The sequence below is a fragment of the Poecilia mexicana genome, unplaced genomic scaffold, assembly GCF_051168715.1.
Source record: "Poecilia mexicana isolate PSO_F unplaced genomic scaffold, ASM5116871v1 scaffold_11, whole genome shotgun sequence".
Lineage (NCBI taxonomy): Eukaryota > Metazoa > Chordata > Actinopteri > Cyprinodontiformes > Poeciliidae > Poecilia > Poecilia mexicana.
In genome coordinates, this window is record NW_028263380.1 from 13040854 (window position 1) to 13065115 (window position 24262).

At 40.7% G+C, this 24262-nt stretch overlaps 3 protein-coding genes across 4 annotated transcripts; 2 read left to right on the forward strand and 1 right to left on the reverse strand.

The window, feature by feature from the left end:
* Positions 1 to 1583: 1583 nt before the first annotated feature.
* Positions 1584 to 4065, reverse strand: LOC106927003 (lens fiber membrane intrinsic protein-like). The gene is made up of 4 exons (XM_015002253.2): positions 3844 to 4065; positions 2503 to 2652; positions 2262 to 2396; positions 1584 to 2124 (listed from the first exon to the last, which is right to left on the reverse strand). Exons 1-4 carry the CDS (start codon positions 4016 to 4018, stop codon positions 2063 to 2065), a joined length of 522 nt encoding a protein of 173 aa, XP_014857739.1. The 5' UTR covers positions 4019 to 4065; the 3' UTR covers positions 1584 to 2062.
* A 3001-nt stretch (positions 4066 to 7066) lies between these two features.
* ubqln4 (ubiquilin 4) lies at positions 7067 to 17583 on the forward strand. 2 transcript variants are annotated; one of them, XM_015002289.2, is made up of 11 exons: positions 7067 to 7275; positions 10920 to 11071; positions 11173 to 11321; positions 11407 to 11669; positions 11802 to 11966; positions 12066 to 12288; positions 12991 to 13130; positions 14511 to 14594; positions 15436 to 15551; positions 15648 to 15816; positions 15950 to 17583. In XM_015002289.2, exons 1-11 carry the CDS (start codon positions 7132 to 7134, stop codon positions 16100 to 16102), a joined length of 1758 nt encoding a protein of 585 aa, XP_014857775.1. In that variant the 5' UTR covers positions 7067 to 7131; the 3' UTR covers positions 16103 to 17583. The 2 variants fall into 2 exon arrangements, with proteins under 2 accessions (XP_014857775.1, XP_014857777.1); XM_015002291.2 differs by having other exon boundaries at positions 7069 to 7275; positions 11802 to 11960.
* Positions 17584 to 19109: 1526 nt separating this feature from the next.
* LOC106927014 (ras-related protein Rab-25-like) lies at positions 19110 to 21777 on the forward strand. The gene is made up of 5 exons (XM_015002292.2): positions 19110 to 19390; positions 19889 to 20084; positions 20863 to 21056; positions 21149 to 21229; positions 21305 to 21777. Exons 1-5 carry the CDS (start codon positions 19354 to 19356, stop codon positions 21430 to 21432), a joined length of 636 nt encoding a protein of 211 aa, XP_014857778.1. The 5' UTR covers positions 19110 to 19353; the 3' UTR covers positions 21433 to 21777.
* Positions 21778 to 24262: the final 2485 nt, after the last annotated feature.

Below are 24262 nucleotides of genomic sequence, written 5' to 3' on the forward strand. Positions count from 1 at the left end.
TGACTGCAAGAAATATTCATTTCAGATTTTTTAAGACATATATCGATTACCCAGTGGGAAAATCTCTCTGCGTGCATGTTTTTGTAGTGAATACTAACAGGAGGGGATGGGTGATGGACGTGTGGGCTGAGGACAGTTTTCATAAGTCCTGCTGTGTCAACGTCACGTTCCATCACCAAAAACAAAAACTCCAGAGAAGAACCAGGAAAAAATAAAAACTTTAGAAAACTGGGATTATACAGTTTAGTAGTCCAAGTCTTTAAATGTCTACATTCATGTAATGAATGAAGTCTTCATTACATTACGAAGAATGAATACTATTGTTGCATTGTAAGAAGAAAAGCAAACAGATTTAAAACTATTCAGGAAATGAACAATATCATGTGATGTTTGGGATGCTGGACAAAAATCTTAATTTGTGTAAAATCCTCCTAAATATCAAAATTTGTCTTTTCACATGTTGATACAAAATACAGCATATTTATGTTTTATTGCAGAGTCATTATCTGAAACAATAAAGAATAATAATCTTGCATTTAGGTGATTTCATATGTGGGTGGGGGGAAATCCCATGTTCATTGATTGTAGAAAAATCACTAGAGCCACAATCAGTGGCGCTGCTGACGATTCTGATTAGTTAAATGTATCTGAAAAAATGTGGTAATGCATTGGTCACTGTTCTAAGTTTAGCAAAGCGTTGAAAATCCTTCTTCTAGTAATCAATGAGTTCCTGTTTCTTCTCAGGCAGCCAACATCTCCGTTTATCTTCCATACAAAGTAAGGAGGTCAGAACAAATGGTTAACAAAATCAGCCAAAGTTTATGTTTTCAATCTGAGTTTTCTTTTATTCTTTTCTCCAACTATATATAATACTATGTCAGATATTGGTGTATGAATGTAGTGCTCTCAATATTTGTAGTCGCAGAATCTTTCCACTTTTTCACGACAATAGTCTCTAACACCTGAATTTATCGTGTTTTTTTTTAAAACATAGAATGAGTGTTTGACACTCTTACATTTGTACAAACTCTGCATTAAATTAAATGTCACTCATTTTGATTTGAGCAGAGATAACTAAAAATAAATTGTGACGTTTCCCCTCTCCTAGGTCGTGACCTTTGTGGATGATTTAAGGCGCAATGTTAAAAACCCCGGACAACATTAGAAAGCTTATCTCTTTCCAGCAGCCTCTTCAACCAAGTATGGAAGCTGAATCTTTCTCCGGACATGTTTACATTTCTGTCATCGTTTCTGCGTCACAAAGTAGTCAAAGCATTCATTACATCAGCTGTGGTTCTCCTTTCTTCCACGCTAATGAAGAGGATTGAGCGAATACCAAGAAAAAGGAGGAAACTGCATTCACTGACAAAGGGGAGTTAGACAATCAGTAGCGGGAGCCCTCCGCCCAGGTTCCCCGGCCTTTGGCTGCATTTTTTTTTGTTTGCCATCAGTCTTTGTGCAAATTGTTGTCTGTCGAGTAAAATGATAAGGAACATCCTGCTGAGTTCCCATGCAACTCACAGCTTTATACGGCTGATTATCACTTTTGTCAGCTTATCAAGGAAAAAAATGCATGAGACAAATGTACAGCCCTCAGAAATTTGCCAGTTTTAATTCAAATTATAGAATGAATGCTCTCTCAAAGTTTTTTTTTTCTGCATGTATAAGACGAGAATCTATCTGTGTTGTTACATCATGTCCAATTAAACAAATTCACATTATATCACCATACAGGAATGATGAACAATCTTCTTTCTATAACATGTTTATTATCTCAGTCAATGCAATATTCAAATCAACTGTGTTAAGCAAAGGAAGAGCGTGGTCAGCTGTGTTAGTGCTGCCATCTGCTGGCGAATAATGCCTTAAGTTTGTCGATGTCGAGCATTCCTAGAATAAAAACTGTGCTCCCGCATCCTTTCACAAACAAGTCGAGCAGACCACCAAAGACCTGCGAGAGCGTCTCCATCAGATGTTGCATCTTCATTGGATCAGTCGTGACTCCCCCTGATGCTTCCTGCTTGTCGATCCAAACTAAGAGTCCTCTGTGTTCTGGAGACATCTAGCGTGGCCCAGTTCCCCTCCGGCACTCACACATTCTGTAGGCGCATATGTAGAAAATACCTGCAAGAAACAGCACTTGTAGTGGTTGTGGCAGCTTTAAACTTTGCAACAACCTGGCTGCTTTCTTTTAGAACGAGACATGGGATTTGTTCTGAGAATTAGGCTTTTAGATGGAGCCGCATTTTATCATTTCACACCTGCAAAGAAGGTCATGAGCATGGCCACCCAGCCCAAGATGTAGGACCAGGAGAAACGCCAGTCGCCGAAGCGCTTTCCCAGGAAGTTCACCGTCACGCCGGTGTAGATCGCCATAGCCAGCAGTACAAAGAAAGCTGAGAATCAGAAAGTTCTTGTCAGTCATACTCTATGGTCCATTTACATTAAAATAAAAACCACTGACTGTGTCTTTTGCTCTAAAGGCAAATGATGGAAACCCACTGGAGATAAAAAACATGATTCCTGCAGCAAAGGAGCGGTTGAACCTTTCGAAGGAGGAGAAGTGTGAGAAGGACATGATGCCGGCGATGATGCCTGCGAAGCACGACATTCCCGACAGGATCATGAAGGCCCTGGTGGCATTCCAATAAGCTGGAAGGAACAGGTAGAAATCTTATTTCATCATTGCCACCAATCGATTTAATGCATTTATTGGTATTCCATTGTGCAACCATTAGCACACAAAAACAAATCAGCATTCCTCTTTGTGTTTCTCAAAACAGAAACTAAGGGAAATAATAATAATAAAACATTTACAGTAAGTGCAATAACATAAAGTGCATAATCATGACAACAGGTCAGCAGTTTAACAACGTGAGACAGTCTGGTGGTTCTGTTTTTGATCCTGTGGCACCATGTGCCTTAGGAAGTTCAAAAACCTTAAGGGATATTCCATTGACTCTTTCAGTTCCCCTCACTACCCACAACAAGGCCCTCTTGTCTGCCATATTGCAACTGGATCGCAACAGCAAGGTGAGAAGCACAAAAACACACACACACTGCTAATGCACACACTTAGACACATATGCACTGGGTTGGAAAGGACACAACTGGCCGGGAAAGTGTGTGAAAAACTTTAATTGACCAGATATAATGAGTCAATAATCGTCTAATTGGAAGAGGAACTCGTTATGTCATCTAACCAACCAATAAGATCTTATTGGCCCATCATTTCTCTGCTGAACTGAGCCACTGTGTTAGCAGTTTTGATCAGTCCCCATTGTTTCCATAACAGAAAAGAATCAACAAATGCAGTTTTTATTACTTAACATGACTTTACACCAAAAACAAAAATGTACTAGGGGCACCAGGTGGCTCAGTCAGAAGAACAGGTGCGCCGTGTGTGGAGGCGGTAATCCTCAACCCAGTTGTCCTGAGCTCAAATCACACTCTTGTTCCTGTTGCTGCAGGTTTTCTCTTTATCTGATTTACTGACCAATAAATGCCCCTAAAAAAACAAATCACCCAATATCCTTCTTGGTGCAAATTTTTAAACTCTTATAAATGCCTGGTTATTTGTTTTAAATATGAAGATTATTTGCTTTTTCTTTGAATTCTTTCAAATGTGCCTATGTATTACCAATGTGTTTGTCGCAAACTTCAGAACCTAGATGAATGTTATTACGCTGAGAAGACGCACAAAAAAAGTTTGAAAAGTACATTAAAATAAGGATTCACCAAACATATTCTTCGTGTTGAAGATGACTGAAAACACTCAGAAAATAAAAATCTCACAATTCATGCCTTAAAGTGTTAAAATTTCGAACCTGGAAATGATCTTACCTATGCTGTCGGTCTGCATGTAGCACTTGTTGGACATGCAGTACCGCCAGAGACCCTGGTGGGCGTAGTTTCCAGACAGACGATACTGCATCCAGTAGTCCGTGGCGGTGGAGACCACCAGCAGGATGTTGCCCACGATGGCACAGAACAGGCCCCCACCCATGAAGCTGTACATCTTGAGCTGAGACAACGGGGCCGCTGCAGAGGAACTGTGCAATAACAAACACATCGTAGACACCAACTTGAAATTTAATACATTTGAACAACTTATTATCCAAGATGGAAAGGCTGGAGAAAGGGACAAATAAAGCAATCTTAGGATAAGACAGCAGAGGAGCAGTTTTCAAAAAAAGATCTGAGCTGTAGAACAAGACATGAGAAATATGTATAGATATTTGAGGAAGGGTTGGTATTTTTCCTGCATATCAACCTCTAATAATTACACTCAACGCTGCATCTCCTCTAGAATCTGTGAGAAAACATCATCAGTGCACATAAGATTTCCGGAAAAGACGTTTACCTCTGCTTTACTGGAGACATTGCTAAAACAAACCTAATAAAAAGCTACTGTTCTGATGCTGCAGCTTGTTCCTCGTCCAAACCCTCACGGCCATTTGCTCATGAGTACAATGAGGTTAAATCTGATTCTGCGGGCCTGCATGTCCAATCACACACAGGTAGGGAAACCCACTCAGATACACTGTCTTACCTTGATTCTGGAAACGTACGCTCCCTACTTCCCACCTTGCAGAGGTAAAGAATGAAAAACAGAGTGGGTCGTTGCTCTCTTTGGGAGGGGGCTACCAGGAGGGAGAGAGAGAGAGTTTCACAGACAATATACAGGCAAAAGGTCGCCCTCTTTTCTTTTTTTGTTGATGGAGGCAAAATCCTTTACTGCCCTCAGTCTCCCAGTGGGGGCTGCATTTGAATGAGGACCCTACAGTGCATGTGATTTGTACATGTTGGTGTATCCCCAATAGGGTTAATGGGGCCTTGGAGAAGGGGTAACGCAGAGGTCCTTACCTTTTTTTTTTTTTTTTAGAGAGGGGCACATTTGTTTGTTTGTAAATGGTGTACTCTAGAACTGGGGATGTGCATAGGTATGCAGGACCTACTGTGTCAATGCAACTTGCTGAAACAAACACTTTTCTTTCAGCACTGCCTCAATGGGGCTTCACATAAAGGGTGAATGCTCCACAGCATGGGGACAACACAGCAGGGTTTAAAATCTGATAAAACATAAAAACAAAAATGTTTCAAATGCGCAGCAGCTTCTGCACGCTACTGTAAGAAATACTTTCATCTACCTATATGACATATGAAAAAGAAATTAATTTTCAACTGCCTTGCTTTATTGTTGATATTAAATGCTTTTAAGTCTGTCTACATAATGCAAACATGTCAAGCCTTTACTAGGAGGTGCTTGTCTTTTTTTGTTGACATGAACAGCAAACAAAGAATCAATATCCTAATTCCTTGAAGAGATATATTTGATAAGACTCAGTAGATGACAGATAATTACACAACACAAGCATTTTACTTACTATTATTTTTTATTAAAAAGAAGGATAAGAAGGAGCATACACAATTCATTCAAGCATTAGCAATAGGAACAACTAAACATATAAGTCTTGAAGAAAGAGTTGTTTTGGTGGATCAGAAAATTTGTAATAACCAAAGAAAGAAAACAGAATAGTGCCTGGAACAGTAAGAGCTATTTCCAGGAAATATATATAATATAAATATTTTGAATATTGCACAAATAAACTGCAGGACATAAAAAAAAAACAGAAATCCTGGACAAATCAAAACAGCAAGACAAAAAACAATAACCCTAACTGAATGAATTCTACTTGAGGCTTTGAATTTGGATAGACTGGATAAACTATGTACAGGTTTCATAAATCTTGTGCATGGAATATAACATCCATACCAGATGCCTTTGGGACACCTCATGGACGGCCTCCTTGGTGAAGTGAAGAGAAATGAACTGCAAGGTGCTATTTCATCTTTGGTTAGAAGAGTTTTTCAATAACACAAATTTCACCTATTTTTGAATTAATGTTTATATTTAAAGAGTTCTACTTCTAATTAGCCAGTGTGGAACTATCAATCTCATATAGTGTTAGTGTTGATTTAACCCTAAATTAGAGCTAAAGGACCAACTCTCCAAAATGGGTTTTGTTTGGCGTGAGGCATAGACACACAGCAAATGTGCTGGCATCAGTGTTAAACAGTTCGAGACTTTCAGACTCTTCACAGACATGAAGTATATGTAGTATATGAACTCATATACTAACAGATGGATTTCAGTAATGTTTTTTGTTTCACAACAGAAAGACTGGAGATTACACACTTAGCAACTGAGCTGAGGGATCGCAGACCACACGATTCAATAAGCCAACTAAAGTCAACTGAGTACATTGAACCGTTGTGGAAACTCTTGCGAGGGCGATAGTTTGAAAGGTGTCGATGAACAAAGATATTCTCAGAACGAAAGGCTACATGTCTGCTTCATTTCTTCTTAGAATTAAAGTGAAGCAATTAGAAAACTTCAAGTTTAACCCACAGCTGAGTATGAATTGGATCATGTTGACTGTTTTTTTAATACTCACTTTGGAAACTTAAAAAAGCCTATTTCTATTTTATTCATATGATGATTTGTGGGTTTTTAAATAGCTTTCAGTATTGGTTCATCTAAAAATATAATTATTTCTATCTAAACAGACAACATGTTAGCTTTGAAGTGAAGTAAAATCTGGGGGGAAAAATGTGAAGTGGCTCAACATCTGAAATGTTGATTTTCCTGTGCAAACCAAAAAGGGGGAAAGTTTTCAGTTGTGATGCAATTTACAAATAAATTAAATATTTTAAATTCAAGGAAATTTGTGTATACAATTTCTTGGCCGATTGATTACTGCATCTTTAATACAGGTATAACTAGTTGGTTTTAATTTTTTGTTGTCTTCAAAAATTGTACTAGTGTTTAGTAAGTTGTCGATGTGATTAGCACTTAAGAGGCACCGTATTTATTAAATGCATTCATTGAAAAGCAATAGTTCAGATCAGTGGTTTAAATTTGGTCAGTTTCCTTACATTTTAATATTAGAATAAATCCCTCTATTATTTTTTTTATTATTATTTTGTGAACTTTTAACCGATGAACTCATACCGGAACTACTTGGACCGACTGGGTGTATGAAAAAACAGAAAGAAAAAAAAAACACGAGACCTGATTTGAACCGGAAGTGAAAGTTAGATCCGAGCTGTTCCATCGGCGGAGTAAAGATGGCTGAGCAAGGCGCCGCAGATCTTGGTAACAACAATAATAATAAACCCGAAGCCTCCGAGGGGACAATTATCAAGGTCACAGTGAAAACACCCAAGGACAAGGAAGAGATCGCCATCGCAGAGGACGCTTCTGTCACTCAGGTTGGTCGGATGCTGTTCATCGTTGCGCTCTAACGTCATGCCCACAACTTCAGCTAGGAAGCTAAACCATTAGCATGTATCACCACTCTTACCGGCTAACTGGGGCTGCTGGGAATGAAAGCGGCTGTGTGAAATCGAAATACTATTGGTTAGGTTGCCATTTAGTCGGCAACCATTTCGTTGTAAATATCCCACTCTACGAAACGACCGCGCTAAGATTTGAAAATTGCTAACCGGCTAGCCAGTCAATTGCTAGCCGGGGAGCTAAGTTAGCCTGTTATTCGGACCAACTATGTAGCTGAACAAGTGTCAGCTGACGAGTACGCGCTTACTGTGCTAACTGCGAGAAGCAATAACACTCCGACAGAGCCATGGAAGTGGTTCCATATAACTGGCCCATCGTGTATCGCTTTCATTTCCCACTTCAGCTCCACAGCCTGATAAAAAAGTCGAAGCTGTCTTTCAGTCTAGAACATTCTCATTGCTGCTCCTGAGTCATTCGGGCTTCTTGGGGATTTCTAGTATCCTCAGTGCTGCTGTTGGCTTGGCGACGGATTCACCTGGAAAAGCAAGGCACTCTATGTAATCACATTCAGAGCAGGGTGTTCAGAGGTGTGTGTACTAATGTTGGTTCCTCTTGTGCAGTAATACATGTATACATGTGTTTATGTTTTTGGGATATTATTACTTATGTTTGAAAGTGTGTTTTAGCTTTATTCAATAAATGTAACATTACAAGTAACATGGATGAAGAAAATAAATGACTTTTGTTAAGATGATGTCCGAAGGAAATTCAAATATGCCACTTTTTTCCCCCCCATTAAGCTCCTTGGAAGTTATTTAGTGAAAACAAAGCAACATGCAGTCTTTTATGGAGGTGCCCTACACAAAATCAATATAAATTGACCATATTGAACACACATTTTGTAATATTTTAGACTGAATTAAGCCTCAACTAACATCAAGTTGCGATTTCACAAATGCTACATTTTTCCATAATACTCTTCCTATCATCCCAACTGGAATTTTCTCCAAGCTGCAGAACTGACCCTCCCCCAGCTGTTGCTGAATACTGCTGGCCTGCTGACTGAGTAAAGTCTTGTTTTAAATTAAAGCAGATGGATCATATTGTGATTTATTTATTTTGGTGTAATTATTGCAAAACTGTAGTATTTTAAGTCAATGAGAAAATGATGGTGAACAGTGACTGACTTCAGCGCAGCGTTTTGCTCACAGGACGCAAAGGATTAGTGTAAATGCTGCGTCTTTTGTCTGTGGCCAAGATTTGTTAGACCAACTCTCGCTTTGCTCTTTGTAACCCCTGGTCACTCTGCCCTCTTGAAAATTCGCGCCTCCATTTTATAGCCAAACCTGGCAATTTTGTCCCTTCATACCCGTAAACAAACACTTTTATACCCAGGCACTTCTACAACTCTGTATCAGATGATTTTTCTAGGTGTTTTCATGAATTATGAAGAGATAAACGGTCCTAAAATTCTAAAAACACACTTATAGTTACATTTATGTAATAAAGCAATTTGTATCGCATCCTATTTCCATTTGGTTACTTTAAATCAGAAGACAAAGTTTAATACCGTTCAATTTTCCTCCAGTATTTCTCGTTTCACATTTTAACATTTCTATCATGGTCATAGAGAGAAAAGCACATTTTTCTGTATTTACCTTCTGACTGTTTTTATGTGCTCGTACCAAGCAGTTAGATAGACATAAAAGATATTGAATACTTTTCCAACATACTTGCATATATCATCATGATGAATAATTAACATGTACTTATACAGTCTCACCACTGGCTTATATACAATATGCGCTGCGGTGTTTTATTATAACACTGACAATATACTCACTATTTATAAAAAGTCAGAGTACCTGTTTTAAATATTCAAACAGATTAGATCTCAAGTTATCTTTAGAAAAGGGTAGGAAAAAAAAAACACAACACATGCTTAGAAAATGACCAGAACATAAAAATGTTTTTGAAACATGCATTTACTGGAATTAGGTGTAACTAGGAAGATTTTGCATACAAAGCATAACAACAACAACAAAAAATAGGTTTGCAAAGTTACAACTGATAAAAATGTAAAGAATAAAATTGTTAGGATTGTTAGCTGTATTTAGGGAAAGACTAACACACCAAACCAGCCCCAAGAGCTCGTTAAATCTGTCAAACACAGTGATACAGGGATTTGTTTTGTTCCCACAAACAGTAGAATCCTTGCAGTAACTGAGGCTGTGATTAACTAATTCCTCCGTAACCCAAATGTCCAGGGCTGACAGGTAGCATTTGGATAAAATCGGATCACGTAAAAGGACAATGAACTCAAAACCAATGGCAGCAAATCTGCAGCAGAACGGGTAAAAAAAAAAACTATCAAGGTGTCGCAATCGCTCAAAGTCCAGATCTCAGTCCCTACATGCTGGGGGCGACATTAGGAGAGCCACGCATGAATAACCGCTGAATAAATAAATAAATGACTGGCTGGAGATCTAAATCAACTAAGTCAAAATTGTAAAAAAAAAAAATACATCACAGCATCATTCTGATGAGATCAAACCTTTTGCTCTTTATTCTTATACGGTACTTTGGTTTTGATGTGTTCATTGGATGTTATGTTTTTTAACTTGAAGATTTGATAATTATTGTAATATTGTCCATGATTTTTTTGTCTTCATCCCAGTGAAAACTAATAACTATAGTACCTAAACTGCAACTGCATAAATATTGAAGGCCAAAATACTTCGTGCCTTAAGGTTATTGTGAAACTTCTGGGTGGATCCACTTCATGTTTGTTGTTTTTCACTAGTTTGGATTTAGATGAAAATAAAAATAAAAAGTTTTTTGTTGTTTTTCACTTTAAGTCAACTTTATATAATATTTAATTTCTTAATGTCTGCAAAACACCTAAAAAATGTGGGCCTGATGTAAGATCCTCTTCCAAGGAGAGCTTTAATTTGATGGTGTTTCACTATTTCACCACTAGATGTCACTAATGCTCACTGCCTGTTTACTGGGATAATCTATTTTATTATAAACGGCAGGAACAGTTGCAGCAAAATAGGACAGCAATAAGAATTATATATATATATATATATATATATATATATATATATATATATATATATATATATATATATATATATATTATTTTTATTTTTATTTTTTTTATTTTTTATTTTTTTACTCTAAAAACCTTCATATAGAATCACAACAGGCATAACAGGAGTGTTCACATGAACAGAAAAATGTGACTAAAAGTGGAAAATAAGGCCATAGAATGAATTATTGCAAGGTATCCCCCAGAAATTGGAAGATTAATACATGAACACCAACTATAAAGTCTTAAAAAATGCAAACATTTAAGAAGACTTAAAAAAAAAAAAAAGCAATACATAGCCTGGTGGGGGCACAAGTAAAACGCGACTTTTCAAATCAGTTTCAGATCAACAACCAGCACATGCCTGGCCTCAAACCATCAACAAGAAGTGTTTTCCATTTTGCATTCAAAACATTATCGGTCTACCTGGAGACATATTTTTCTTTTCTTTTTTTTTCCATGCAGAAATCTTACCTGGTTTTTTATTTATTTATTTATTTATTTATTTTTTTTCATGTCTTCCAGTTTAAAGAGGAGATCTCGAAGCGGTTCAAAGCCAAACAAGACCAGTTGGTTTTGATTTTTGCAGGGAAGATCTTGAAGGACGGTGACAGTCTCAGCCAGCATGGCATCAAAGATGGCCTGACCGTTCACCTCGTCATTAAAACAGCACACAAGTAAGGCCACTTTTTTTTATATATACAAAACTTTCTGATTCACTGAAACAACTGACCAGCTTTGACAACTTGAGTTTAACTATTTTTTTTTCCCTCTGTAGGGCAGCAGATGGCAGTAGCACCTCAGCCTCTAGTTCAACCTCCACCCAGGCAGGCAATTCCAGCGCCTCTAGTCCGGCCGCCAACCCTGCCCCCACAACAGTCCCCACCGGGTCTGGCCAGGCACCCACACAGACGCCCAACATAATGAGTGAGTCCGCCTGCGTGCTGCTCTAATTAAAAACGCTCTCCTTGCCAAAGATTACCTCGCTAAGTCAGCGCTTATCCCCCTGCAGGTGGCTTCGGAGACCTGGCCAGTCTAGCTGGTCTGGGAATGGGCTCGGCTAACTTCATGGAGCTGCAGCAGCAGATGCAGAGGCAGCTCATGTCCAACCCGGAGATGCTCTCCCAGATCATGGAGAACCCCTTGGTGCAGAACATGATGTCCAACCCCGACCTGATGAGGCAGATGATTATGGCCAACCCACAGATGCAGCAGCTGATGGAACGCAACCCTGAGATTTCCCACATGCTCAATAACCCTGAACTCATGAGACAGGTGAGAGGGGGTAGATGCCCTAAAGGTGCCTGGAGAACACTCAGATTTTCTTCATTCAACATGTTAATTGTGTGTTTCAGCTTGAACCTCAATCTGCTTTGCTTCCTCCCCCTTTTTTGTCCTGCCTCTCAGACCATGGAGCTCGCCAGGAACCCAGCCATGATGCAGGAAATGATGCGAAACCAGGACCGCGCCCTGAGCAACCTGGAGAGCATTCCAGGAGGTTACAATGCCTTGAGGAGGATGTACACGGACATCCAGGAGCCCATGTTCAGCGCGGCCAGAGAGCAGGTCTCTGTGAGGAACCCTTACACATCTCCGTTTCTATCTCTCCTCACTTTATTGTGACTTAAACCCTGTGTACTAAACTGTATTTAAAAAATGTTTTCTTTACAGTTTGGAAGCAACCCGTTCTCAGCTCTTGGCGGAAACTCTGACTCTGGCGCTCAGCCGTCGCGGACAGAGAACCGAGAGCCTCTGCCCAACCCGTGGGGCCCTCCGAATTCTTCAAACCCCTCTGAGAGCGGAGGGGGAACCACAGGAAGCACGAGCACCTCGGGAACCACCAACCCAAGTGTGTCCAACCCTCTGGGCGTCAATCCTGCGAGTCTGGGAAATGGTACGCTGGAGACATTCGCTGATGTCGCATTTGATAAGGAGAGTTCTCCTGATACTAAATCTCAGCACCAGTTTTTTTCTTACATTCTGTGTCACAAAGGGCTGTTGTGACTTTGTCAGGAGGAGCTTTAAGCTAATATTATGATCCCCATTTCTAAATATGTGTGCCTTATTCTCAACACTTCATATTGTTGTTTGAAGCTTTTGTTTTGGACTAAGAAAGGAAATGGGTCTTAGCCTTTTTTGTAATGATAAGAGTTGGCTAATAAAGCAGCTAGAAGCTAACGTGAGGGTAGTTAGCATCTGCTTCACAGCTTCCTGTCGGTGCTAAACTAAATCGCCTTTTTAATGACTCTGGGCTTTATTCTATTTAGTTTTGCAATAAGCAGCTTTTAAAACCAGATTAGAATTTTTGAAACATTTATTTTATTTGTGAAATTTAAAAACAGGCCTTTTTAATCTTTTGACTGTAGGGCTAGAACAAAACGAGACAGTAAAAGCAATAATGTATCGATTGGATTAGAAAAAGTATTTAATTTGTGAAGCATTCAGTTGTAAAAAGACAAACTGGGGGTTACTCTGAAATCTTTTGTCGTTCCTGTGAATCCAGTGTTCGGCGGCGTCTTTGCCTCCAGGGCTCGATGTTTTGCTAACACCCCTATTAGTTACGTTCACTCCTGGATGTTTTTGTTTTGTGCTGCAGGCATGTTCAACAGCCCCGGCATGCAGAGTCTACTCCAACAGATCTCCGAAAACCCTCAGCTGATGCAGAACATGCTGTCTGCTCCGTACATGCGCAGCATGATGCAGTCACTGGCTCAAAACCCGGAGTTAGCCTCACAGGTGAGGATCATAAAGTCGTAGATTAAATATTGATATTGATATTAAATATTGATATTCTGGACTTAACTCGGCCTTGGACACATTTTCTTGAACATTACAGAAAAAAAAAATATCACCTCAAGTCTTTATTCTATACTTTAGCTATATTGGTTTTAGGGCTGTTGTAAACGAATATTTTAGTAATCGAGTAATCTATCGATTATTCTTACGATTAATCGAGTAATCGGATAAAAAAAAATTCTAAAATGAAATATTGGTAAATCTGGCATAATACCAGTGTTACTATCAGATATCAATATCAGTCCAATTTTTCATATTTGAGCATCCCTAACAGTTGCTTTTTTGTAGTTTAGAAAACTAACCTGTAACAATAATAGCTCACTTTCTAAGTTAACCAGAAGAAAAGTTATAGAAAAATCTGAAATTATATTGAATTTAATAACAAAGAGGCAGGCTCACAAATATGCTTATAAGAAATGTCTACAATCCAGCTTTTAGTTTATGTATTCATCTTCAGTGAGTTTAATAGATTAATTAAACTCACCTTGCCCCATACCTGTCACGCTTTGGGTTTAAAAATACGGGAAATGCCGCCTGGAGTGGGAGGAGAGGGCGAATGAACGAACATAAGATGGGGTGGAGGGGAGGAAATAGACCAGCGGACTGACGAACCGTTAGACTGGGGGACGAACACGGGGGAAGCAATACGGGACATTTACCACACCTTCACTGGTCACACTCAGAAACTCATCTACCAGCCATGTACGATGCGCTCCGCCACCCGTTTCTGATATGAAATTTATTGTGCGGTTCGTCGGTAAAGCTACATTTACACGGTAAGCATCAGCTACTCAGCCGCCCGCCCTGTTCAGTCTATCCGCTCACCTCAGCGCTCTTCCCGCCGTTCGCTTTCAACCAGCAGCCCCGGAGGAGAAATGCTGCCGTACTCCAGGCATTCCCCCAGTCATTTTAAGGATGCTTATTGGTTCCCCAAAAACGATAAAAAGTCGGGCATTATCATCAATCAATAAAATCCCCACGGGCCAATCTTGAAGATTGGACTTTATGCCGCTGAGACTTAGCTTTTGTCAACAACTCAGAGGCGGAAGTGAGAGCTCCGCGCAACGCAAATGAAGTCCCGGCCGGAACACGGTGCGCTAACTAATAAAACATAAATTAACGAAGCTTCGATGCAGGCAAATTTTCCTCGAGGAATTTTAATAATCGAGGTACTCGAACCATTCGAGGAATCGTTTCAGCCCTAATTGGTTTATACTTTTGGCTGTCTAATATCTGCTTTAACATTTAACCGAACTGAGTAGGCAGTGTGGACTGCTGCTGGAGCCAAATGACTAATACTTTATTTCTCCCCTCAATCAGGTAATGATGAATAATCCATTATTCTCTGGAAACCCACAGCTGCAGGAACAGTTCAGATCTCAGCTGCCCATTTTTCTTCAGCAGGTACCGTTTCCATTTTCATCTAAAACACAGTTTTTGAAACTGACTGAAGCAAAACACTCCCTGGTCTTATAATCAGGGCTGCTGCAGGGCCTCAGCATGTCTTTATTATGTCCATATTTCCATATGTGGCTGTAAATGACATTTAGTTATGTCTGTTCATTCATACGTTCATCCATCAATACCTTCCCAGCAAAGGAATTTTTTCTGTGCCGCTCCTTAAGCTAAAAAAAATTAAAATCCAAAATGTTTTGTTACATAAACCTTGAACCAACATTTTACGTTGTATTTATTTAAGTTTTGCTATTAAACAAAAAGTTTTTTTTTTTTTTTTTTTTTACTGTTATGAAGCCAGATAAAATTTTATTCATTAGTTTGATTGAATATTTTTTGAGTATAAATTAAGCTATTTTTTTTTAGTAATTCATGCAAGTAATCAATTTAAATCGCAAAAAATTATTAAAATCAGAATAATAAAAAAAACTAAGTTCTTAAATTTTAGCAATTCAAGTATGTTTTTCTTCTTTTGTATGATGAAAACGTACAATTTAAGTTGTTTTATATCATTTATTTTACTTCTGTGTCTTTTTTCTGTGCATTATACCAATCCGTATTTTGTTCATACCACACGTGTCTGATCGGGGATAAAAATTTTTTTTTAAATAATTACTCAATTTTTAAAACGTATTTTTACCTCCAGTATTTGAATTCTAAACGGCTTATAACATAAACTTACCATCTTTCTGGCTTTGATTTCTGTGGTCTCGTCAGTCACGCTGCTGAAATTTGAATTGCCTACAGTCACCTTTGCTAATTGTCTGCTTCCATTTCTGCCCGTCTCCAGATGCAGAACCCTGAGGCGCTGTCCGTCATGACCAATCCCCGGGCCATGCAAGCTCTAATGCAGATCCAGCAGGGCCTCCAGACGCTGCAGACGGAAGCCCCAGGCCTTATGCCCAGGTAGGCAGAGCGAGGCGTCACCTGCACAAACACACACTGGGATTTAGTCTAGAGTTTGGATTTAACATTTGTGTTTGTCTTTTTCTTTTGGCCCAGTTTGATGACGGGTGGAATTCCAGGCGTGCCCACAGGAGGCGCCGTTCCGGCGGAGAACCCCGCCTCGTCTCCCAGCAGTGCTGCAACAAACCCTGCTCAGCAGCAGCTGATGCAACAGATGCTCCAGATGTTTGCTGGAGGAGGTGGAAGTGGAGGAGGAAACGGAACGGTACGCGACCACACACACACACACACACACACACACACACACACACACACATGCATACTGAAATCACCATACTGTGCATGGTGGTGTTTTTCTTTTTTGTCTTATTTCAATCTGTACTGACTGTTCCCATCAGAGCCAAACCCCAGAGGTGCGGTTCCAGACCCAGCTAGACCAGCTGAACGCCATGGGCTTCATCAACCGCGAGGCCAACCTGCAGGCCCTCATTGCTACTGGAGGAGACATCAACGCCGCTATCGAGAGACTGCTGGGCTCACAGCCCTCGTAAAGACATACAGTACATATTGACGCGCTCATAAACACGCATTTAACACATAACAAACCCAAAATCCACTGCGAACCAACAGAAATTTATGTGCATTGTCCCAAAACCTTACAGAAGAAACTTGGGCAAGAACTGAAAGACCCTCATTCAGCATCTGTTCTAAGATCATTCCCTATTTTCTTTTCCCCCCTTTCACTTCTTTCGTTCGGCACCATCCAGCCAGTTTCACCCACAGAGTTCTGCTGTAGGGGTCGGACTGAACCGCTCCCTCCTCAAAGCGCGTGCTGACGTGAAGAGAAAGGGACTCCCGACTGTTTATTTTTGGGGGGGGGTTTTTTTGACTCATCGTTTCTTTCATGTAAATCTGAAGTAGCGCTCTGTAGGCAAAACGTTCACGTGATCCAAACGCAACCCGTGCGATGTGAAAGGCAGTCGGCTCTGTATCGTGCCCGGTTCCCGTCGGGCAGGTTGGTGGTTTCTATAAGCTGTGATCCTGAAAGCCAGCAGGAGAGCAGACGCTCGCAGAAGTCCCAACCGCCGTCCCTCCCTCCATCCTTGTCCTCAACACTTTTCCACACGCCTCTGGTTTTTGCCCAACAGCTTTCACTATTTATTGCAAGCGCCTTCCACACTTTCACCCTTCCAAAAGTTGTAATTCGTCACTCCGGATCAAAGTGCCCACGTGTAAGCGCAGTGTCTTCTAGGAATCGTTTCTCCTCCTTCTGAGTCGCCGTCGCTTGTCCCGCTGTCCGACTCCGACCAGGGGGATCATGGGTAGTAAAGACCGGCCTCAGACGGGAGACGTGACGTCCCACCTCCGCTGAAATTCTCATTCAAGACTGTAACCATAATCGTTTCCGTCACACAGCGGCTTCCCTGAAGCACAGGCCGTTGCTGTTGTGAACATGAATTTTACAAACCATCTTTGATTTCGTTTAAATCGGATCGTTCTTCGTCTTCTCTCTTCCTGTTTGAGGTGCAGTTAGTACCTAGATATGAAGCTGATTTATTTTCCATGAATTACATGTGGAAATCAAATGAGTCAAAGTATGACATAATGGAAAGGCTTTAAAAAAAACAAAAACAAAAAAAAAAACAACAGTGATGGCACCATACTTTGCTCCAATCATAAAGTCTAGGTTGTATTATTATTATTATTATTATTATTTTATTCTTTTTGAAATTCTCAGCATTTGTAGTTGTGGTGAACTTGGCAACTGCTTCAGTAGCTCTGCTCTGTCTGTTGACCTCAGCTGAATTAAAATAAAGAAATCCATCTCCCAGTCGAAAATGTTTGAACTAACTTTTAACAGTACTGTACTAAAATAAAATAAAAAAAAGTAATAAATCATGGTCAAAAACCATTATTCCCCCGTCTCATTTTGATTACAGTGTGGTGATGGGCCAGGAACTTTAAAGGCCCCACAATGTTCTGTCTTGTTTTAATGGGAAAGTGTGAAATAAAAGCTTACATTTGCCTCCAAGTTTGTTTTTAAAGTACATATAATTGAGACTCTCTGTGCAGTGTGGAAAAGTATGGCGAATGTTTTAATCCCTTTTTTCCAAATCAGGATATATAGTGCCTTGTGAAAATATTCATTCCCCCTTTGAGCTTTTTCACTTTTTGTCGCATTAAAACTTCAATGTGTTTCATGTAATCGACCAAAATTACCACGCATCTGTGGAGAAGTGGAGTGAAAAGGGTACGTTGGTTTTAAACTTTTGCAATTAAAAATAATACAAAAAAAAAAAAAAACAATCTGAAACGTTTCCATTGCAAATGTATGCACACCTTTTACTCTGGCACCCCCCAAATAAAATCCAGTGCAACCAGATGTCACCTAGTTTGTAAAAAGTCCATTTTTTGTGTCTTAATTTAATGTCATCTGTTCTGCGAAGGCCTCAGGTTTGTTGGGGGAACAAACCGCAGCATGTAGAGCAAGGAGATTAAAGGGAGGGTACGGTTCTGAAACGGTTCCAGCTTTAGATCAGAAGACTCTGCAGTCATTCAGCTGAAAATGTAAAGATTACGGCAGAACTGCAGATCAGAGCATCTGCAGAGAGGCCTGTAGTAGCTCTGGGTGAGTTACAGAAATCCGACCCAGACGGGAGGATCTGTTGACAGGGCAGCTATTTGATTGTGCTCTCTACACATCTGGCCTTCGTGGGAGAACTGCAAGAGGAGGGCAAATGTTGAAAGGAAGCCAAAAGAAGCCTTGTTTGCCACAAGCATTGAAGGAGAGACACAAAGCATGGAAAAGAAGCTGTTGAGACTGAAGCTGGATTTTCTGATCAACCTAAGGAAAAAAAATTAAGTAAAAAGTTTGGCAGAAAAGTTGTACAGAACGCCACCTTGATCACACCGTTCCCCTCAGTGAAACATGGTGGTGGCAGCATTGTGCTTTGGGGATGTTTTTCTTCAGGATGGCTGAGGAAGTTGGTCAAAGTCAATGGCGATGAAAGGCGGACAATTAGTCAAAGTCAGGCCAATCCTGAGAGAAAACCTGATGGAAGTCGTGAGAAGTGGTTGGGGAGGAGGCTCACCTTCTAAAAGGATTATTAACATTACTAATAGCTCCGTTTTTCAACATCCTGTTTTTAACGTAGGACAATCCAGACAGGTCAAGTTCAAGCCTTTGAATTAGAACTCTTTCAGTTCATCCTAATGTCAAAGCTGCAGGGAAAGAAATATCTCTTTCCACACGTGAGGCTAAACTTAACACTGTTTTTTATAATCTCCATAGAAAAAAAAAAAAAGTGCTCGCTTTAAAAAAAGAACATGGAAATTAGAATATCGTCTCAAACCTTGAACTTGCGTTCCTGGATTTCGAACGTGAGACTGGTGGTCAAAGAGGGTGACGTGTCCCGGCTCACACGCATCCACCTGCAGGGCGAGGTTTACTCTCATACAAATGAGTCTGGGAGTGCAGCGGAGGGTGGAGTCTGTACCTGCGAGTGGTTCTACCTGTTCCACCTGCTCTCCGTCCTCCCAGCCCTCCTCTGGGTGTCAGCTGATGAGCAATCAGGAGTCCTGCTTCTTCGTTTTCCGGCCGTCTTCAAACAGGAGCTGCTCCTCGTCTTCCACGGCGAACAGAGATTTCTTTTCTCCCTGTCATTTTCCGCTTTCGCACAAAACCAGGGAGGGAGGATACTTTTGTTTTCTCTTTCTTAATAAATACTCCTTTCAAAAAATTTGAAAGTGGCTTCTGGGTATTTGTGAGGTGGAAGACGGACCCATCGCCACTGAGTGCAGCATGGGCTCGGATGATTCGTACAACTTTGTATTTAAAGGTAAGCCACGTTTAATTCAGCCATAATCGTCTTGGAAGAAGGAAATTATTGCGCCGCATTTCTACACACTCGGGACAAAGCAGATTTTATCTGTTTGCTGCTGCTGCTGTTTCTAAGAAAATGTAGCGTAGATATAAGGAAGTGATTGCTTCCTGCCTGCTTTGACTGAATGCTGTGACCTTTGACCTGCTAGATAAACATGACTTCTCACACTCCCAGAGGAACAGGCGCAGTGCGTCGTGGCGTTTCTTCCGAGAGCGGCAGTGATTTTCTACTTCCCTCATTCCAGACTGAACTCGCACTCAATGTGGATGTGCCACGTTGGTGTGATGTCACACAATCTGGCATCCAGCGAGTGTGACAGAAAGTCTGCATGTGGCAGATGAGATAAAGGTTATCTGATCCATTTTGGTTCCAGGAAACGTGCAGCGAAATCGGAGTGATCAGTTATTAACAAAAATGGGCATAATGGGAACTTGTTGGCGCGTGTCTGTGCAGTGGTTTTGATCGGGGAGTCCGGTGTGGGGAAGAGCAACCTCCTGTCCCGCTTCACCAAGAATGAGTTCCTGCACGACAGCCGCACCACCATCGGCGTGGAGTTCAGCACGAGGACCGTCCAGCTGGACAACTTCACCATCAAAGCTCAAATCTGGGACACAGCTGGGCTGGAGCGTTACAGGGCAATCACCTCAGCGTGGGTACACACACATAAACACACACACACACAGGCGAGATTAATATCCGAGAAGTCAAAGGTACACACGATAATCGAGTGATCAGTTAATTTGCGACTTGCTGTTGGTAACCCCTCCCTTTTATTACCAGCTGCACCTCTTCTGTACTTATCACACCTTGCTAAAGTATGCACACCCCTTGTACTGTTCCACTTATTCTTTCAAAGTATTTTATACGATAGACCAACACAAAGTGAAAATGAAAAGTGGTTCTCACAATTTTTGGCAAATAAAAATGTAAAACATAAATAAATAAAATGGTGTGCATTTATATTTGGGCCCCCTTGAACTGAACAAACTTGGTAAATAGAGTCAGTCTTTGTGTAAATTGCTCCCTGGTTTAGTCTACATTCAAGACGCGTTGACCTGCAGAGCACTAAGATCCGGAACACTTCATTACCATGAAAAGCATAGTAGTGGCAGCATCATGCTGAACTTTTCATCCATAAGCACAGAGAATACCAACCAAACATACACTCAGAGGAGGCTGAACACAAATGCAGGCCACACTTTTCAGACTTTTATTTGTAAACAACTCTGAAAACCGCACAGCTTTTTCCTTCGCCTTGACAATTATACGTTACCTTTTTTTTTTTTTTTTTTTGACCTGTCGTATAAAATGTGGACAAAACACACTGGAGTCTGTGCTTTTTACGTGATAAAAATCTGAAAAGAGTGTGAATATTTTACTGACCCAAGCAAGTGAATCTAAACTCCGTTTCCTTCTGGTGCATTCAGCTACTACAGAGGAGCGGTTGGAGCGCTGCTGGTGTACGACATCAGCAAACATCTGACGTACGAGAGCGCCGAGCGGTGGCTGAAGGAGCTGTATGATCACGCAGACCCTCACATGGTGGTTATGCTGGTGGGCAACAAGAAAGACCTGGAGAGCCTCAGGACCGTTCCCACAGAGGAGGCCAAAGATTTTGCAGGTGAACTCAATTGCTTCCTTATGTGCCGAAAGGATTTCCCCTCAGGAATAAACCGATTTTCATCATGTCGGATGTTTGCCACACCATTCCAGATAAGAAAGGCCTCATGTTCATGGAGACGTCGGCGCTGGACTCCACAAACGTAGAAGCAGCTTTCAACGAAGTCCTCACAGGTAAGAAGAGACACAGCGCCACTCTGGTTTACGGGCAACTTTTAAGGCGACACCCTAAATGTTTGATCTCCCCAGCGATCCATAAGAAGGTGGCCAGCAGAGAGGTGACCCGCGGCTCCATCAGCGCAGTGACCCTGTCCAGTTCGCTGGGGCCGACAAGAGAGGCTCAGGACGAGAGGAAAGGCTGCTGCAAGGGTTCCTGATGGACTGATCTGTGTTGAACCGACACCATGCTTGACTGAAGCTAAAGCCCTCAGCGTCTCTTTCAGTCCGATGAGCGAGGCAGCGCAGTCTGCTGGAAACCTTTTTAGGTGTAAACTGTACAGTTTGTAGGTCATTGATTTAGTGCTCTGGCATCGAGTGAATCCGTCTTTTATAGTCACATTTTATATCAAATGTTTCTGCAGAGCAGAGGGCCGGTGGGGAAATTTCTACTTTAGGTAGCTGTGTTATTCGTTCTCTTCATGTTTTAAGAGATGCTTTGCAAAGTCGTGTTTTGTTTTTTGTAAGCGGGAGAATTTTGACTTGGAATAAATTATTTAAATGTTTGTGTTTCCATGTTGGAATTATTTACACGTTCCTGCCATAAAACAAAGATGGTGCCTCAACTAATTTAAGATTGCAGTTGCTGACTCTTGTGTCGCTGAATACCAGCGGACTAAAAAGAAATGTGTTTAGGCGAAAAGTGTGGAAAAATGTGTACTATTTTTTTTATTTGAAGAGCTCTAGTGACGTCTGTGTTGGTCAAAGAAACTCAAAATGTGTCTTAGATGAAAGCCAAGTAGACCCCTATAAGATGATACCAAATACTACATTATAGGGCTTTGACAAATATCTAAACCAGACTCCAAAAACAGAATTCATCTGAAGGGGATGAACTGATAACTATGAATAACCACTTTAGAAGTACTATCATGCCAAAATATCATCAAGATCTTTTAAAAAATTATGGCTAAGTTTTACCACCCTGACATGGGCCAAATTGGGAAGTGTTGGTCTCTGGCTCACAGATGTGCTAACTGATGGTTAGCAGCAGGATCACACCTCAGCCGCACCTCAGATCATCTGCTAAGCCTGCTTACAGCCAGCTTAGCCGTCAACACGTTGCCCTGCGCCCCACCCTTTCTCATCCATTGATCCGTACCACATCCCTGCTGTTTGTAAATCTCTTGCTCCATCCACCACTTGGAGACGGTGATGGACGCTGCTTAAACTCTGAAATCATAAGGCAGAAAAATTGCACCTGACCTGGAGGTGTCGGTCCAGCTGAGGTGACTCAGGAATATAGAATTAGAACTATAGATTTTTTTTTTCTTTCGTGCTTCATGCTTACACAAATTAAACTAAAATTAAACCGTTTTATTCTAAGGGATCACTACTAAACTTGACAGAAGCTGTTTAGGATTTGAAGGTGTTGTGTCGCCTTGCAGCCTGCAGGTGGCAGTACCGACATAACCTTTGCTCGATGCCAGACAAGAAGAAAATGAAAAGCTCAACTTTATTTCTTTCCTTAAGTTCATCTCATTTAGCTAACATCTTTCTGTTTCCTCTAACTTCCTCAAACTTTGTTCGGGAAACACAATGTCTGACTGTTTTCCCCCACCCCTCAAAATATCAGATCCATTCATGTACAGTATGCTTTGATGTATTATATATGTGTGTGTGGTGTTTTTTATACATCTGCACACTCAGGATGTGACCACGCAGGCTCATATGGCACAACTGAGAGAATATAAATCTGCAGCAGCAGTGTTTAATGACATTCTGGACAGTTAGAGCCCCTATCTCTGGCTCACAGATGTTCGCGTGAAGCTTTACTGTGGTATGAGTGTGTCTGCATGCGTTTGAGGGAGAATCCTCTGATGGTTTTGTCACAGTGAAATGACCGCAAATGCACAGTTTTTATTAATTCTTTCTAATGAAAATATGATAAAAAAAAAAGGGTCTGCTGAAGGCAGTAAATGTTTAATTATGTTCTGTGAAGGAAGATTTTTTTTTTATGGCCTTGGAGGGAAGAGACATCTGGAGTAATAATCCATGCAGGTTGAGAGTGTGGTCATGGAATCTGTAAATCTTCGTCTTTGCAAGCCTATGGGTTGGAGATGCGTTTTACAAAAGAAAGGTTGATTTTTCTTAGCGTTTCTCAGGTTAATACAAATTGGTCCTGATATGTGGATCATGCTTTTTTGACTTTGCTTCAAAGCCAGTCAGCTCACAGAGGTTGGAAAGATTTGGGTTCTGCGTGTAAGCGTGACAGCTGCTATACCTCCATGCTGTTAGACATGTGTAGCTTGTAAAAAGTGAATGTTAGACTGGGACTCAAATGTCAGAGTTCTGTCACCTCTGACCCCGAGGCGGATCTGTTTATCTACCGTTTAAAATTCCTCTGCCTCCCAGCGCTTGGTTTCTAAGGGGGGATTACAGACTTATCTTTCAAGAATTTACAGCTGCAGTGCCAGATCCGCAGGGGTTCTATTGTGATATTTCTATTTTCTGGGAAATTTGACCCTGTGGAAAAAGGATCCTTTAACGCTGCCGCTTTCCGAATTAGCTGCTCTTCTTGGTTTCACTGAGCTCAGCTTTTGTTGTTTATTTCTACTTCCTGTGTTTGTTTGTGACCAAATGTCCTTACAAGAGATCATTATCACAAAAGTATTTACAACTCTTCCACTTTCTTCACATTTTGACGTATTACATCCACAAAATTTAGTGTGTATTTCATGCTGGAGACCAACACACAAAATATTTCATAATTGTGAAGTGGAGGGAAATGTATGCATGGTTTTCAAACGTTTTTGCAGATCATAATCTGAAAAGTGTGGCCTGTGTTTCTGTTCATCCAGATTTCTACACGTAGAGATTGAAATTCTTGCACATTTTCTTTTGTAAAATAACCCAACCTGTTCCAGATCAGATGGAGAGCATCTGTGAAGATCCATTTTGGCTGACATTTGGATATGCTTTGATCTAAATCATTACATTGCAGGTCTGACTTTCAGTATCTGGATTCATTTTTATGTCTTATAACCAGAC